General features: G+C 40.8%; 2 protein-coding genes and 1 long non-coding RNA gene across 3 annotated transcripts; 2 read left to right on the top strand and 1 right to left on the bottom strand.

Moving 5' to 3' along the window:
* Positions 1–1,151: 1,151 nt before the first annotated feature.
* LOC110273676 (uncharacterized) lies at positions 1,152–2,502 on the bottom strand. Its single transcript, XR_002365108.2, has 3 exons — positions 1,742–2,502; positions 1,584–1,639; positions 1,152–1,243 (listed from the first exon to the last, which is right to left on the bottom strand). It is a non-coding gene; the product is annotated as an uncharacterized LOC110273676 (long non-coding RNA).
* A 44-nt stretch (positions 2,503–2,546) lies between these two features.
* LOC107458063 (uncharacterized) lies at positions 2,547–6,567 on the top strand. The gene is made up of 8 exons (XM_016076272.3): positions 2,547–2,629; positions 2,758–2,891; positions 2,994–3,584; positions 3,916–5,190; positions 5,305–5,629; positions 5,728–5,986; positions 6,069–6,305; positions 6,394–6,567. Exons 2-8 carry the CDS (start codon positions 2,784–2,786, stop codon positions 6,425–6,427), a joined length of 2,829 nt encoding a protein of 942 aa, XP_015931758.1. The 5' UTR covers positions 2,547–2,629; positions 2,758–2,783; the 3' UTR covers positions 6,428–6,567.
* A 4,218-nt stretch (positions 6,568–10,785) lies between these two features.
* Positions 10,786–13,254, top strand: LOC107458005 (uncharacterized). Its single transcript, XM_016076202.1, has one exon. The coding sequence runs from the start codon at positions 10,786–10,788 to the stop codon at positions 13,252–13,254; it is 2,469 nt and encodes an 822-aa protein (XP_015931688.1).
* The last annotated feature ends 3,913 nt before the right edge of the window (positions 13,255–17,167 follow it).

The following is a 17,167-nucleotide window of genomic DNA, read 5'->3' as shown; positions in this document are numbered from 1 at the left end:
TGCTGTTGCTCGAGTTGCAGGAGATTATTTGAAATAGTCTCATACGCAGAACATTAAAAGAAGAGAGAAGAGGAGAAAGGGACCAGCATGTATCCTGGTTCGGATTCTTAGTGCCATAAATCCTACATCCAGTCTCCACCACAAACCATGGTGGAATTTCACTATAATTCTCAGATTACATTCACCAATACTATTGAATTAATTCTTAATCCAACTAGTATCTACCCCTAAGCTTTATACACCAAAGCTTAGCAACCCCAAAGTGCTATCCCAACTTGGAAGGGAAATCTACACAGATTCAACTCTCACCAAGTGCTAACCCAACTTGGCAAGGGGAACTAATCCTAGTTCATAAACCCAAATTACATCAGAAATCTGTGGCTATTTTGCATCACTCTTGCCTTTTCTCTCTTAGCTTTTGATCCTCACACAATTGCCTTTTTCAAAACAGAAAATAACGCAAGACAGCCATAACATAAAATCAGAATCAAGCTTTGAGTAGAAGAAAGTGATTCCAGCTCTATGTTAGAGATGGTGCTCTGAATATGTGTGCTCTCTTCCTTAACTTTCAAATGTTGGAGTGAAGCTTGCTATATATCTTCATCTTGGCTTCATTGTAGCTTCATCCTTTTTGTTTTTCCTTGTTGCCCGTTGGAGTGGTCCTTGATGGCATGCAGTCCTTTCTTCATCCTGCTCCACTTCCCCTGCTGTCCGAGGAGCTCCACCACTACCTCTGCTGTCCTTGGTGTTTCTTTCTTCCTTGGCATGTTCCTCTTTTCCATTCTGCTCCATTTCCTTGCTGCTGCTGCTGTGTGTTCTTGCTCGTTGGTGTTTTGCTCAACCATGATCCTTAGCAGTGCTTAGCTAATGTCCTTGAGTTAGTGGCTGTTCCCTTGTGTCCTTGGAGTGATGAGAGTGTATCAGCTGTCCTTGTTGCTTTATTATACCAACACTTGTCCTTTTCCCTTTCCAGCTGTCTTCCTTTAGCTTTTAGTATAGCATACAACATTTTGAACGTTGCTATGAGGAAGAGCTTTGGCTCTTTTACATCAGCTGAAACATTTGTTAGGCTTGGAATGAAGTAACATGGGCTTGGACATTGGGCCTGCATTACTAACACTCACATTAAACAATATTGGGCTTTCAATCCAATTAAATGTTTGTCATCATCACTTAACCCAAAATCAAACTAGGCTCAACAAACTGAATTGGTGGATAATGTTAGGGAGTATATCCTGCAACCCTGTAAAAGGAAGGACTACGTATCAATAATAAATCAGTTAAAAATAAAGAGTAACTTAAAGTATAGCAGAACAATAAACTGTTTAAACGATAAAATACATATAACAAATGTTATTTTTTCTCTGTGATACACAGAACAATGAGCAACATATGGTATTCAATTTCATGTCTTTGATGCCGTTAAAGACTAACTTATAACATGTGCAAGAGCAACAAATTAATAGCTGTCCTGTTCATTATGGCACATGTATAAATAATTTGAAAATACTTTATAATTTAATACAAAGCTCATTTTGACTATAAGACAGTGTGCAATTGGAAAATAGATGAGAGTTGCTTACTCTGTGTTTGTGGAGCACCATTAACAACCAAGTATTAGCAGCAATGGATGCTTGAACTGAAAGGGGAGGAATCCAACTAGTCAAAAAACTTAAAACAAAATTTGAGTATGACATTACACAAATATAAGATTCCTGCACAATATCGGAATGAATGTTACCTTTGGGGTTTAGAAACTGGATAACAACGGCATCCTTGAAGATGTTAACTTCCTCGATGGCAGGGATGGCGTTGACGCCTATTCTCTTGAGGGTGCTCTGAAGCCTTTTGTCGTCTGTGGTGGTTGTCTTGTGGGCGGCCTTCTTCTTTCTAAAACATAAAAAGGAAATGCAAAAACTTAAAAAAAAAAGAAGCAAATAAAAAAATAAGTTAAACCAAAATGGAAAGCCAAAACAACACTAGAGGGCAGAGACAAAAAGAAGGAAATACAAGCAAAGAGTTCATTTTTCCTTGACTATAAAAAGAAAGAAAGAAAAGAAAAAGCATGTAGAGCATAACAATAATGGCTTAAACCACAAACCACTGAAACTATTGAAAAAACAATGTGAACTACTGCAACAATATACAGAAAAAACAAATAAAGTGCAGAATACTAATAAGAGCCCGTTTGGGAGGTAACAGAAGCTTTTTTTTTTACTTTTGAATTATAAAAAGTCATAGTTTGGCACCCTCTTACCGAAAATTAATTCACATCTTTTTGAAGAAGTAGAAATATATGACTTTTCTCTTTTTGATAAGTTATTCTATCACTTCCGTAAAACAAATGATTTCAAAACAAAAAAATCTACTTTCATTCTTGGCTCTGTGAAAAATGTTTCCTGTTTCTAGAAATACCGGCTCTCCACCACGCAAGGTTCTATCTACTAGAAGCACTGGCCTTCCATTATCATTTTCACGTAATGATTCATCTGCTGGAAGTATTGATGCTGGAAATATTGACCCTCCACCACCATTTATATAAGAACGTTTAATTTTCAACTAAGCACTTGAAGTTTTACTTTTACATTCATTAACGGGCAACAAGTCTACAACAGCCACATTCATTTTAGTAAGTATTCTTCATTCTGGCTTCCATAAAGTGTATATTTAACATTAACATATACAAGTGATGAATAGTTTCACTATATCTATCAGAGAATATTAATGGTTTCTTGCTATTATTTGAAATTCATTCAGATTTGATCTTCATCAATTAGCAAAGGATGTCAAAGACTAGTAGGGAGGATCATGATCATGAATCCAGTTTGTTGGATATTGTATTCTCTTGGAACCTCAAAGATGTTCTAAATGACAATCTTTACAAGCATAAGGTTATTTTAGTCTTTTCTCTCTTCCTTTTTTATAAATAATTTGTTTTTGTTTTCATGTTGGTGAAGCTAAGAAATGAGTTTAAGAAACTCTGTTTTTAACAGGTTGGTAAGATTCCAGAGACATTCAATTCTGTGAAAGAATACATGAACTCATTCATTCCTTCATTGATTGAAGAGACACGCAGTGACATGTGTTCAGGATTGAAAGGAGTGTCTAGAGCTCGATTCTGCGAAATCAAGACTGTCGAGATGGACACAGAGTTCTTCAAACCTTCTAAGAATTTGTTCTATCTCTTAACATTGGTGAACACTAGTGATAATGATGATGTAGATAAAGATGATGTGGAAGAAGGTGGTGAAATTGGAAAATCATATGAGCCTATGTTAGGAGATGTCATTGCTTTTACTCCTATTAGACCAAAATGCATAGATGATTTAAACAGTCCCAAAAACTTCTACCATATTGGTTATGTTGTTAGGCCAAAACGTGCATATGACAATGTAATTCCAATTTTGTCCTCCAAGCTCATGGAGACTAAGAATGAATATGACAGAAGTGGTGGTGTTAAGAAGCTTTATGCTGTGTATCTTATGAACATTCTAACAAATGTTAGGATATGGAAGGCATTGAATTCACAGCTAGAGGATGCAGACATGAGCATTATTGAAAAGGTGCTAAGACCTGACACAAAGGTAAGGGAAAAAAAAAATATATATATATATATATATTCTGTATATTGAGGTTGTGTATTTAGGTTATGTTTATAGTTTATTGTATATCATTTTTTAACATTGGTTTGATGGTGAATTACTTTGTAAATACAGATTTATGCAAATGAGTATTTGATGTATCTAGAGATTCTATGATTCACTAGGTGTAACTTAATACATTACATAAATCTAGTGCATGATACGGAACTGTTTTAAATTTATCATAATCTGAATGCTTCTAAGGCTGTCATTCCCTTAATTGCTCAAAACACTGAGGTAATAACATGTTAGATTTTTTCTTTATTGTTCTTAGATTGGAAGAAAATGTCAAATATGCCCCTCAGAAATAAACGTTATTGACACTTCAAGCATAAGAAATATGATTCAGTCTCAGAATCTCAATGAATCACAAGAAGATGCAGTTTCAAGCTGTGTGAGCATGACAAAATGTCACCATAACAGCACCATTAACCTTGTATGGGGACCTCCTGGGACTGGGAAAACCAAGACTGTGGCTTGTATCTTGTTTTCCCTTTTGAAGCTTAGAGTCAGGACATTGACATGTGCTCCAACTAACACAGCAGTGATGGCGGTTGCGTCGCGGCTGCATAGCCTTGTTAAGGATTCACTTGAGCATGAATCATATGGTTTTGGAGACATAGTCCTATTTGGCAATAGTTCTAGAATGAAGGTTGACACTTATCTTGGCCTTAAAGATATCTTTCTCGAAAATCGTGTGAATAATCTTGTTAAGTGTTTTGCTCCACTAAGTGGATGGAAACATAGCATTGAATCAATGATTCAACTGATTAAGGAACCTAAGAAGCTATATAAATTGTATCAGAAAGAGGAGGGCCTAATGCCATTTGAAGATTTTGTGAAGCAAGAAAACAGCACTGTTGAAATCCAGTATAGAATGAACTTGCTCTTTGGTGATTCTAAAACATTGAAGGAATTTGTGAACATGAAATACAGTGACATTGCAGAGAAGTATCATTCTCTCATTGAAAGTATAATGACATTTGATCAATTTGTGAAGAAGAAATTCAGGGAACTGAAAGGAAAACTTGAATTCTGTATGCAGACTTTGTACACACACATGCCAACATCTTTTATTCAGATCAGTGATGTGAGGAGGATGACTAGAGCTTTAGATTTGCTTAGATCCCTTGAAAGTTCCTTGAATCATGTTCTGTACAGGAGAACTCTGAATTATAGTGATGATGATGAAGAAGAAGAAGAAAATGAGGAAAAAGAAATTATTGATTGCTTGGGGTGGCCAAGCCTGGAAAGAGAATTATGTGTTGGAATACTAACTACACTTTGTCAATCCGTTTTCATTCCGGTCACTAATGACAAGCATGGAATCGAGAAATTCTGCTTGTCAAATGCTTGTCTGATTTTCTGTACAGCATCAAGTTCTGTAAAGTTGTTCACAGAAGGAATGACACAGCTTAAATTTCTGGTAGTTGATGAAGCTGCACAGCTTAAAGAATGCGAGTCAACCGTACCATTACAGCTCCCAGGTCTTAGGCATTGTGTCTTAATTGGCGACGAGAAACAGCTTCCGGCCTTGGTTAAAAGCAAGGTACTGAGCATTGTTTCTAAATAGTTAGTTCTTTTGTGATCTTAATTGTTGTTTATTGAATCTTGATCATTTTTTATGTGTCTAATGTTTTTTAATTTGATTAAAATCTTATAGATTGCTGAGAAGACGGAATTTGGAAGAAGCTTGTTCGAAAGGTTGGTGATTTTAGGAAATGAGAAGCATATGCTGAATGTTCAGTATAGGATGAGTCCTTCAATTAGCTTATTTCCAAGTGAAGAGTTCTATGAAGGAAAGCTTTCTGATGCTCCAATTTTGAGTAATTTAAGCTATAATAAAAAATTCCTTGAAGGAGATATCTATGGTTCTTATGCATTCATAAATGTAGCTAAAGGCAGAGAACAAATTGGTCTTGGACATAGTACAAAAAACACTGTTGAAGCTGCCGTTATTTCTGAGATTATTGGAAACCTCCATAAAGGTTGCTATGTTTTCTCACCTTTTCTTGTGTAATTAACTATGTCACCTAATTTTTATGTGTGTTCTTAGTAGTGTAACAATTTTTTTTTTTTTTGGCAGAGTTTGTGAGGACAAAGAAGAAAACTAGCATAGGAGTCATATCTCCTTACAATGCTCAAGTTTATGAAATTCAAGAGAAGGTCAAGAATTACACTTCAGTTTCTGATCCTGATTTCAGTTTAAGTGTTCGTTCCGTCGATGGCTTTCAAGGCGGCGAAGAAGACATTATCATAATATCAACAGTTAGAGCCAATGGTGTTGGAAAAGTTGGTTTTCTTTCTAACAGACAAAGAACAAATGTGGCATTGACAAGAGCTAGGTATGTTAAACTAAACTACCACCTTAATTTACAAATGAGAATATGCATAAGGTGATTAAAATTTGTTGTTTGATTTTTGTAGATATTGCCTTTGGATTGTTGGAAATGGTTCAACATTGTTTAATAGTGACTCTGTATGGAGAAAACTGGTTCTTGATGCTAAGAAAAGAGATTGTTTTCACAATGCTAGTGAAGACAAGAAATTGGGTCAAGTAATTGAGGATGCATTGTTTGAGATTGAACTTCTTGAAGAGTCTGCATCAACATTTAAGAAACTAAGCCTAGGAAGTAAGATAGAATTTGATGGTACATATTCAAGGTAAAATGTTTGTTGCTTAGCTTAATTTGTGTACATTTTTGTTTGATTTTTCACTTTGAGGATCTAATATTTTTGTATAAATTTTCAGGAAATCTTCAAGGAACAGGCCAAGGAAGTGTTAAGGAGTTTATTAGATGTTAAATTTAAATCTTTGCACAAAGAATATCAAAGGAGTTTAGCTTCTATGAGTTTGTATATTTAAAACTTCTGAACTTATTAATAGTGTGGTTTACATATAAACTATAAACCTGTGTTTTTTGGTGCCAGGAAACCTTTGTTTGTGTTAACCGATTATAAGAAACTTAGTATTAACTTTTAATGTTATTTTTAACATGTTTCATGTTTGTCTTCCTTTGGATAATTGGGTATGTAATTCACTTATTTTAATTTATTTACATAAAGGAGATACCTACTTGAGTAAAATCGGTGTCCATAATAGACCCTAATTACTGAAAATATTTAGTTATGTTCAAATAGAAACATATATATCAATGTTAAACATAAGAAAAAGAAAACACTATTTAGCGTTATTAACACAAATAACTACAAATCACTTTGTAATAAAAAAACAAAAAACATTTTCAGCCCTAGATATTTACCGAAAGTCGAAACCTTGGTATCTTTTTAAAAAATTTCTATTTGTAATAGCAAAATATAATTAAACATGAGAGACGTTATAAGTTTTGCGCTGTGGAGAGTAGTGAACAAGCCACATTAATTTAGTCAAAGGTTGACTCTTGATAATCTCTGCCTTGGAGGACAATCTGCGGAGACAACGTAACCGTGAAAGCCAAGAACACAGAATTTTACTTCTACTATCTTCCATTATTGTCTGACTCATTAAACTAATAATAAAATTATTTTTATGTCATTTTACTATGTTCTTCTTGGAATACAAAATATTAGTTAAATTTAACTTAGAGCGTGTTTAAATAATACAACTTAATTAAATAAAAAGAGTTTAAAATATAAAAATTTAAATTAAAAATAATCTATAAATAAATTATTTTGTGTTTGATTTTATAATACTAAAAATATTTATTTTAAAAGAAAAATAATAAAAAATTTATAAATAAGAGAAATATTTTTTTAATTTCTCCATAAATATTTAAATATTTTTTTAAAAAATTATAAGTTGGTTTTAAAAGATATACCAAACATTAATGCTATAACTTTTTATAAGTTAAAAGTAAAAAAAAATTAGAGTAATGACCCAAATCATAATCCAAAAATTTTAAAAGTTGATATTTTAGTTTTCAAGAAAAACTAATACACAAAAACATTTTCAAAATTTTATTCCGGCAAAAAAATTAGTGCTTAGTTTATTTTTCTACAGAATAATTCCCCATATCAGTTTTCAAAAATTTTATAAATAGACATTTTAATCTCTAAAAAAAATTAATACACAGAATTTTCAAAATTTTTTTCGATTAAAAACTGATTTGGGTAATGTTACGGCCTGGCCCAAAGGGAACATGGGTCGACCCGACCCACTAACCACCCGACCCGAACGGTCGGGTGTGAGGCGTTCATTTGCCGACCCGAACACGCGTTCGGGACAGCTGGCCGCCACAGCTGTATAAGGAAGTTTCGAGGAAGGTGGGTTCTGCCCTTATGGGACCCACTTCTGACATAGTATATATGTGGAGGGTCCTACCCCTCCCTCAAGGTATGTCATACACCACTTTACCCCTTTTTCGCCTGCACACTCGACTGACTTGGGCGTCGGAGTGTCCTTGCAGGTGACACCCCCTCCGTATCGAGAGCTCGGAAGGTCGGCCTCCCCGCTTCGCCCTCGCGACCCGATTCCAGACTACGCCCCACCTGTTCATCCGAGGACCACTCCGAACCGTTCGGTACCCGAGATACCAAACATTGGTGCCGTCTGTGGGGACAACGCCTAAACCCCCGCGACGAACCGAGCCGCAGTCGAGAGCCCGAGAAAGACACCCCTTCGAGGGAACTGGTGCGCTGATAATGCAGGAACTGCGCCACAGGGTGCAGAACCTAGAGCGCCAATTAGCAGATCAGGAGCATCAACAGCAAACTTCTGACCCCGACTACTCCCATTCTCCCGAGAGTCGGGGAAGAACCTCCCACCGGAGTAGTCGTTCCCGACGTACTCCCGTCTCGAGATCAGAATCGGGAAGTAGCCGGGAGGACCGGGAACACCCTAGGAGGCGAAATGACACAATCATCTACGCCCAAGGTAAGTGGGCGTGCACCATGAGGCGAGACCGCCAAAGCGGAGAAGAGAGATCTAGGGGAACACTGCGACCCGTGATCATGGGCGCCACCCCATTCCATCGTTCCATCCTCGAAGTCCGGTTTCCAAAGCACTTTGACAAACCAACGGACATGATGTATGACGGAACCCAAGACCCACAGGAGCACCTCACGGCCTTTGAGGCCCGAATGAACCTGGAGGGAGTGGGAGACGAAGTAAGGTGCCGCACCTTCCCGATCACCCTAGCAGGCCCTGCGATACAGTGGTTCAATAGCCTCCCACAAGGCTCTGTGGCCGGCTTCTCGGATATCAGTCGTGCCTTCATAGCACAATTCACCATCAGAATCGCGAAGGAAAAACACCCGATCAATCTGCTCAGCGTCACTCAGAAAACCGGTGAGACGACCAGAAAGTACCTAGATCGTTTCAACGATGAATGCTTGGAGATCGAGGGGTTAACTGATTCGGTGGCCAGTCTTTGCCTGGCGAACGGGCTCCTTAACGAGGACTTCAGAAAGCACCTCACCACAAAGCCGGTCTGGACGATGCAAGAAATCCAAACTGTAGCCCGCGAATACATTAACGATGAGGAAGTCAGTCAAGTTGTGGCCGCCAACAAGTGGCAGCCCTCCTACACTCAACCCTAGCAGCACGGCAATGGAGAAAGACAGAAGGAGCACGCCAGAGACGGCGGTCCGAGCAAGGCACCCAGATCGTTTCCTCGTGTGGGAAAATTCACCAACTACACTCCCCTCACCCTCCCATCATAGAAGTTTACCAACAGATAGCTGAGAAGGGAATCTTGTCAAAGCCCCGTCCACTGAAGGACCGAACTGGGGGAAACAAAAGCCTCTACTGTGATTACCATAAGGGCTATGGACACGAAACACAAGACTGTTTTGACCTGAAGGACGCACTGGAACAAGCAATCAGGGACAGAAAACTAGCTTAATTCTCCCACCTCATCAGGGAACCGAGGAGATGAAGTCGCAACCACGATGGGGAAGACAAGACCCAAACGGTGAAGCGACGGCAAGAACCAAGGGACGAAGACCATGGTCTTACCGTAGTGAATGTAGTAACCGCGAGAAACACGGCTCCAAGGTCGAGATCGGCGCACAAAAAAGACGCCAAAGTCCTAGCGGTCTCCTCCTCATCTTCGCAAAGCTCCAAAAGGGCCCCGTCCATTTCTTTTGGCCAGGAAGACCATTGGTTCGACGAGGCCCTGGAAAGCCCCCCCATGGTCATCACGGCTAGGGTCGGAACCGGTCTCGTCAAACGGATCCTCATAGACATGGGGCAGACTCGAACATTATGTTTCGCAACGTCTTCGATGCATTAGGACTACGGGATGCCGACCTGACGACTCACCAGCACGGTGTCGTAGGGCTAGGCGATCACTTCATCAAGCCAGATGGGATAATCTCCCTGCCGGTCTCCGTGGGATGAGAACAGGGGCGGAGATCGGTAATGGCTGAGTTCATAGTTCTGCGAGACTCCACGGCCTACAACATCATCTTAGGGAGGAAGACCATTAACGATGTCGGGGCAGTGATCAGTACAAAGCTGCTAGTGATGAAGTTTGCCACGGACAACAGATCTGTGGGGTCCATAAGAGGAGAATTGGAAACGGCGGTCGCTTGCGACAATGCCAGCCTCTCCTTAAGAAAAAAATCCAAAGAAGCATCGGGGGTGTTCCTCGCCGACCTGGACGCTGGGGTCGATGAAAAGCCCAGACCCGAGCCAGAGGGGGACCTGGAGAAGTTTAGGGTCGGGGACACGGAAGAAAAGTTCACCTTCGTAAATAGAAACCTCCCGTATGAATTGAAAGAGCCTTTGGTAGAAATGATCAGGGCCAATGGCGATCTGTTTGCTTGGACTCCAGCCGACATGCTGGGGATAGACCCTCATCTCATGTCACACCGCCTAGCCGTCAAGCCAGAAGCCCGACTAGTGGCTCAGAGGAGAAGGAAGATGTCATGGGAAAGAGCAGAGGAGGTGGCCAAGCAAACGGCCAGCCTTCTGGAAGCAGGTTTTATCCGAGAACTTGACTACTCGACCTGATTGTCGAAAGTAGTTCTTGTAAAGAAACACAATGGGAGATGGAGGATGTGTGTAGATTACTCCGATCTTAACAAAGCATGCCTCAAAGACTACTACCCCCTTCCTAACATCGACGTGCTCGTTAATGCAGCGGCAGGGTACCGGTATCTGAGCTTTATGGATGCCTACTCCGGCTACAATTAGATACCGATGCACCGGCCTGACGAGGAAAAAATAGCATTCATAACGCCGAAAGGAATCTATTGCTACAAGGTGATGCCATTTTGCTTGAAAAATGCGGGGGCAACATACCAGAGATTGATGAACAATATATTCAGCGATCTCATAGGCAAAACGATGGAGGTCTATGTAGACGACATCCTCGCGAAGACCACCATACCTGATGATCTCCTGAGTGCCTTGGGGAACGTGTTCGCGTCCCTCCGACAACACGGCATGAGGCTCAACCCGCTCAAGTGCGCCTTCGCCATAGAGGCCGAAAAATTCCTAGGATTTATGATCACCCAAAGGGGGGTAGAAGCCAATCCCGAGAAGTTCCAGGCGATACTCCAAATGAAGAGCCCGAGCTGTGTGAAAGACGTCCAGAGACTGGCAGGAAGGCTCACTGCGCTGTCTCATTTCCTCGGAGCGTCTGCGGTGAAAGTCCCACCCTTTTTCAATCTGATGAGAAAAGGGATAGCGTTCGAATGGACCCCCGCATGCGAGGAGGCGTTCAAACTAGCACTGGCACTCTTGACCTCTTCCCGCAGACTAAGGCAATACTTCCAAGGCCACCAGATCATCGTGAGGACGGACCAGGGAATCCGTCAAGTACTCCAAAAACTTGATTTAGCGGGAAGAATGATGACTTGGGCCATTGAACTCTCCCAGTACGACCTGCAGTATGAGCCCCGGCATGCGATTAAGGCACAAGCGATGGCCGACTTCTTGGTAGAAGCAACGGGGGACCCGACCAAGGAAACGGGCATACGGTGGAGAATCCACGTAGACGGGGCCTCCAACCAAAAGTCCGGAGGAGCCGGGGTCATCTTGGAAAGTTCTGTCGAGGTCGTATACGAGCAATCGATCAAGTTTGAGTTTCCGATATCAAACAACCAAGCAGAATACGAAGCCTTCTTGGGAGGCCTGACCCTAGCTCGTGAAGTTGGGACGACGAGGCTGGAGGTGTGCAGTGACTCGCAGGTCGTCACCTCTCAAGTAAACGGGAGCTACCAAGCTAGAGACTCGCTATTGCAAAAGTACCTGGAAAAAGTTAGAGAATTGAGTAACCAGTTCGAGGAGGTCACGATCCAACATTTCCCGGGGGAAAGGAGCACACGAGCGGGCCTCCTATCCAAGCTAGCAAGCACAAAACGAGGAGTAGGCAACCGATCTCTCATCCAAGGCATGCTAAAGGAACCAGCAGTTACCCTCCACCTAACAAAGATAAGCCCCTCTTGGTTGGACCATACCGTCGATTTCCTTGAAAGCGGCAAACTCCCTGATGACGAGAAAGTAGCTAAAGCGTTGAGAAGGGAAGCAGCCAAATACACGACCATACAAGGACAACTGTTTAAAAAGGGACTCAGCCAGCCCCTATTGAAGTGCCTACACCCCGAGCAGACGGATTACGTGCTCAGGGAAGTCCATGAAGGGTGCTGCGGCCACCATATCAGGGGCAAAGCCCTGGCAAGAAAGCTCATCCGAGCTGGATACTACTGGCCATCAATGATGGAAGATTCCAAAGAATTTGTAAAGAAATGCGCTAATTGTCAAGAGAACGCCAACTTTCACAGAGCATCGGCTTCCGAACTAAGCCTACTGACGACCTCCCGACCCTTTGCACAATGGGGAGTCAACCTCTTGGGACCCTTCCCGGTTGGCCCAGGGCAAGTCAAATATCTCACAGTTGCCATCGACTACTACACCAAATGGATAGAGGCCGAACCACTGGCCAGCATATCCTCATCCAATTGTAGAAAGTTCATGTGGAGGCAGGTGATAACTCGATTCGGCATCCCAGAAGTTGTCATCTCAAACAATGGGACGCACTTCACTGACAAGAAGTTCATAGAATTCCTCAATGGCCTGGGTATAAAGCAGAAGTTCTCTTCGGTAGAGCACCCCCAGACGAATGGGCAAGTCGATTCCGTAAATAAGGTCATCTTACAAGGCCTCAAGAAGCGGCTGGGTGACAAAAAAGGTGCATGGGCCGATGAACTCGCTTCAGTCCTTTGGTCTTACCGTACAACCGAGCAGTCCTCCACGGGAGAAACCCCCTTCCGCCTGACATATGGGGTGGACGCGATGATACCCATGGAAATCGGCGAGCTGAGCCCGCGGCTACTTCTGAAGGGAGTAGAAGAAGTAGTGGAGAAAAACCTGGTGGATGAGGCCAGGGAGATGGCCCATTTGACAGAAGTAGCGCTAAAGCAAAGAATGACCCTGCGTTACAACGCCAAAGTGCTCAAGAGGGAGTTCGGAAAAAATGACCTGGTCTTGCGACGCAACGACATAGGGCTACCGACCCAAGGAGAAAGAAAACTAGCGGCAAATTGGGAAGGCCCCTACAGGGTCAAAGAGGTGCTCGGCAAAGGCGCCTACAAATTGGAGAAGCTCGACGGCAGGGAGATACCGGGAACATGGAATGCAGGTAACTTGAGAAGATTTTATTCCTAGCTCGAGCACGCCGGCTAGGCGGTTCGATGAGTTTAGTGATTAATTGTTGTTAAAACGCTTACCATGGCTATAGACCTATTTAACTGCTGATTAATGTTTACTTAACAAATTTTCTCTTTTATTTTTCCTCAACTATGCGTCCCACAACAATACGTTCTTCATAGCGAACGGTAAACGGGGTAACAACACGGCGCCCCGGGACTGATCACCCCGAGAGCCAACCAAGTTAAAAAGCCATAATAAACGGCCACGATAATAATAAAGCCACGATATGGCCTCGCCAAAGACGCTAACGTAATGGTAAACGAATGACAAGCAGCGGGCATACAACGGCAAAACGAGAGCAAAACAAAGCATAAACACTACCGGGTAGGCGGAAAAATATGATATCGACAAGCCGACCAAGCGGCTAATAAAGTATGACAAAATAGTTCAAAAGTCCTACAACAAGGCCACAAAAACACAAGGTAAAAGACTTCACTTCTTAGGCATATCAACAATCTTGCCGTCCTTGATCGTCTTGAAAACCCTGATTACCGATGTATCAAAGTCGGGAGCCACGATCTTCACCTGAGCCTTAAGAGCCTCCTCAGTCATAAAGATCGCACTCTTTTCTTGCTCTCTGACCTCCTTGTGTTTCTTCCTGAGTCCCTCAACCTCGTCCTGAGCAGTCTTAGCAGCCGTAACGGCCGCATCCCGTTGCTTTTCCAAGGCGACCAACCGACCTTGTGCAGCACTAAGCTAGCTTTCCAAAGTCATTTCCCGCTCAGTCAGCGGGATTGGAACGCCAAGTAGCCTTAGATTCGGGGGCTTCCGCTATAGCGGAACACGAGGGAAAGATCTTTTATACCGATACTGAAAAGATCCTTCTATTGGGCAATGGGGAGACTTTAAACATCCCATTGGTTATGTATCAAGGTTCTAATAAAAATACTTGCATGCATCAAAAACCTCAAGTTCAACGCGGTAAATGCATAAAAAGGGGTCAAATTTTAGCGGACGGTGCTGCTACAATTTGCGGCGAACTTGCTTTGGGAAAAAACATATTAGTAGTTTATATGCCTTGGGAGGGTTACAATTCTGAAGATGCTGTACTCATCAGCGAACGTCTGGTCTATGATACAGAAGCATCAGCAGTTTTCAACTTTTCTTCAACAGACGCAGCCTTCTCCTCGGCAGTCTTAAGCTTCTCCTTCGCCTTGGATAGCTGCCCCTAGAGTGTTTCGACTTGAGCTTTGAATTTGTTGTTGGCTGTGGCGGCAGATTCGAGCTTCCGACGTAGCGATTGCATACCCGACAACTCGAACTCAGCCTTCTGAGCTATGGCCGCACCACAGAGGAGGGTCCGATACATCCATCATGCCTGCCCCGCAAGGTCGGTGATGAGCGGATATTTTATACGCTTTTTAGGGGTAATTTCATGAAGTTTTTAGTATGTTTTAGTTAGTTTTTAGTATATTTTTATTAGTTTTTAGGCAAAATTCATATTTCTAGACTTTACTATGAGTTTGTGTATTTTTCTATGATTTCAGGTATTTTCTGGCTGAAATTGAGGGAGCTGAGCAAAAATCTGATTCAGGCTGAATAAAGACTGCTAATGCTGTTGGATTCTGACCTCCCTGTACTCGGAATGCATTTTTTGGAGCTTATAGATATCCAATTGGCGCGCTCTCAATTGGGTTGGAAAGTAGACATCCAGGGCTTTCCAGCAATATATAATAGTCCATACTTTGCTCGAAGATAAATGACGTAAACTGGCGTTTAACGCCAGTTGCATGTTGCATTCTGGCGTTGAACGCCAGAAACAGGTTGCAAGTTGGACTTGAACGCCAGAAACAGGTTACAACCTGATGTTTAACTCCAAAAACAGCCCAGACACGTGAGAAGCTCAAGTCTCAGCCCCAGCATACACCAAGTGGGCCCCAGAAGTGGATTTCCACACTATCTATCTTAGTTTACTCATTTTTTGTAAACCTAGGTTATTAGCTTAGTATTTAAACAACTTTTAGAGATTTATTTTGTATCTCATGACATTTTTAGATCTAAACTTTGTACTCTTTGACAGTATGAGTCTCTAAACTCTATTGTTGGGGGTGAGGAGCTCTGCTGTGTCTCGATGAGTTAATGCAATTACTTCCGTTTTCCATTCAAACATGTTTGTTTTTATCTAAGATATTTATTCGTACTTAACCGTGATGAATGTGATGATCTGTGACACTCATCACCATTCTCAACCTATGAACGTGTGCCTGACAACCACCTCCGTTCTACGTTAGATTGAATAAGTATCTCTTGGTTTTCTTAATCAGAATCTTCGTGGTATAAGCTAGAATCCATTGGCAGCATCCTTCAGAATCCAAAAAGTCTAAATCTTATATGTGGTATTCCGAGTAGGATTCAAGGATTGGATGACTGTGACGAGTTTCAAACTCACGAGTGTTGGGCGTAGTGACAGACGCAAAAGGATCAATGGATCCTATTCCGACATGATCGAGAACCGACAGATGATTAGCCGTGTGGTAATAGTGCACCTGGACCATTTTCACTGAGAGGATGGATGGTAGCCTTTGACAATGCTGATCCACCCACACACAGCTTGCCATGGGAGGAAATGCGTGCGTGAAGAAGAAGACAGAGGGAAAGCAGAGATTCAGAAGATAAAGTATCTCCAAAGCTCCAACACATTCTCCATTACTGCGTAATAATTACTTATTTCATACACTTTCACTTTTTACAATTGAAATTAAAGAACCCTATTGGTATCCTGACTAAGATTAATAAGATAACCACAGCTTGCTTCATACCAACAATCTCCGTGGGATCGACCCTTACTCACGTAAGGTATTACTTGGACGACCCAGTGCACTTGCTGGTTAGTTGTGCGGGATTACATAGTGTGAGTGTAATTTTCGTGCACCAAGTTTTTGGCGCTGTTGCTGGGGATTGTTTGAGTTTGAACAACTAACGGTGAATCTTGTTGCTTAGATTAGGAATTTTTGTCTTTTGGGTCAGAGTCTTTTATTTTCTTTCCAAAACTTTTTTCCAAAAATATTATTTTTCTTTATTAATTTTTAGCTTTTCTGTGAGTTAGTGTCATGTTTTAAGTTTGGTGTCAATTGCATGCTTTTCTTTGTCTTTCAATTTTCGAATTGCATGTTTTTTGTTCTTCCTTGATCTTCAAGTTGTTCTTGTCAATTTTTCTTGTTTAATCTTTAGTTTTCCTGTTCTGTGTTTTTCCTATTTTTCTTGTGCTTTTTCAAAATATCAGTTTTCAAAAAATTTTATTTATTAAAATACCTTATTAAAATACGTTAAATATATAGCTCAATTGGCTAGAGCGTTGTGTTTATGTTCTTGGTAATTGGCTATCTTCTTTTTAAACTTTTTTTAAAATAATTTTTCTTTGTTTTAATCTTGTGCCAAACTTTAAGTTGGTGTTTTCTTGTTAATCTTTCTTTAATTTTTGAAAACTTTATTGTGATGATCTTAAAATTTTTAAGTTTGTTGTTCCTTGGTGTTTTCCCTCCAAAATTTTTGAAAACAAGGAGCATTAGATCTAAAAATTTTAAGTCTTGTGTCTTTTGTGTGTTTTTTTCTTTCATCATAAAATTCAAAATTCAAAAAAAAAAGCATCTTTTCCTTTAATTTCTCATAATTTTCGAATTTCTTGGGTTGACTTGGTCAAAATTTTTCAAATAATATCTTTTTCAAAAATATCCTAACCACTTTCTCTCTCCTCATTTTTTCAAAAATCTTCATAAAATATTTTTAAATTCTTTTTATTTTTATTTTTATTTTTATTTTATTTTATTTTAGATTATTATTTTGAAAATATTTTTTTATAATAAAATAAATAAAATAAATCCACATCATCTCCCTTTCTCCATCATGAACATAGGTGGAAATGAACAGT

The sequence above is a fragment of the Arachis duranensis genome, chromosome 7, assembly GCF_000817695.3.
Source record: "Arachis duranensis cultivar V14167 chromosome 7, aradu.V14167.gnm2.J7QH, whole genome shotgun sequence".
Classification (NCBI taxonomy): domain Eukaryota; kingdom Viridiplantae; phylum Streptophyta; class Magnoliopsida; order Fabales; family Fabaceae; genus Arachis; species Arachis duranensis.
Note: the sequence above shows the minus strand (reverse complement) of the source record. Positions and strands in the feature narration are given on the sequence as shown.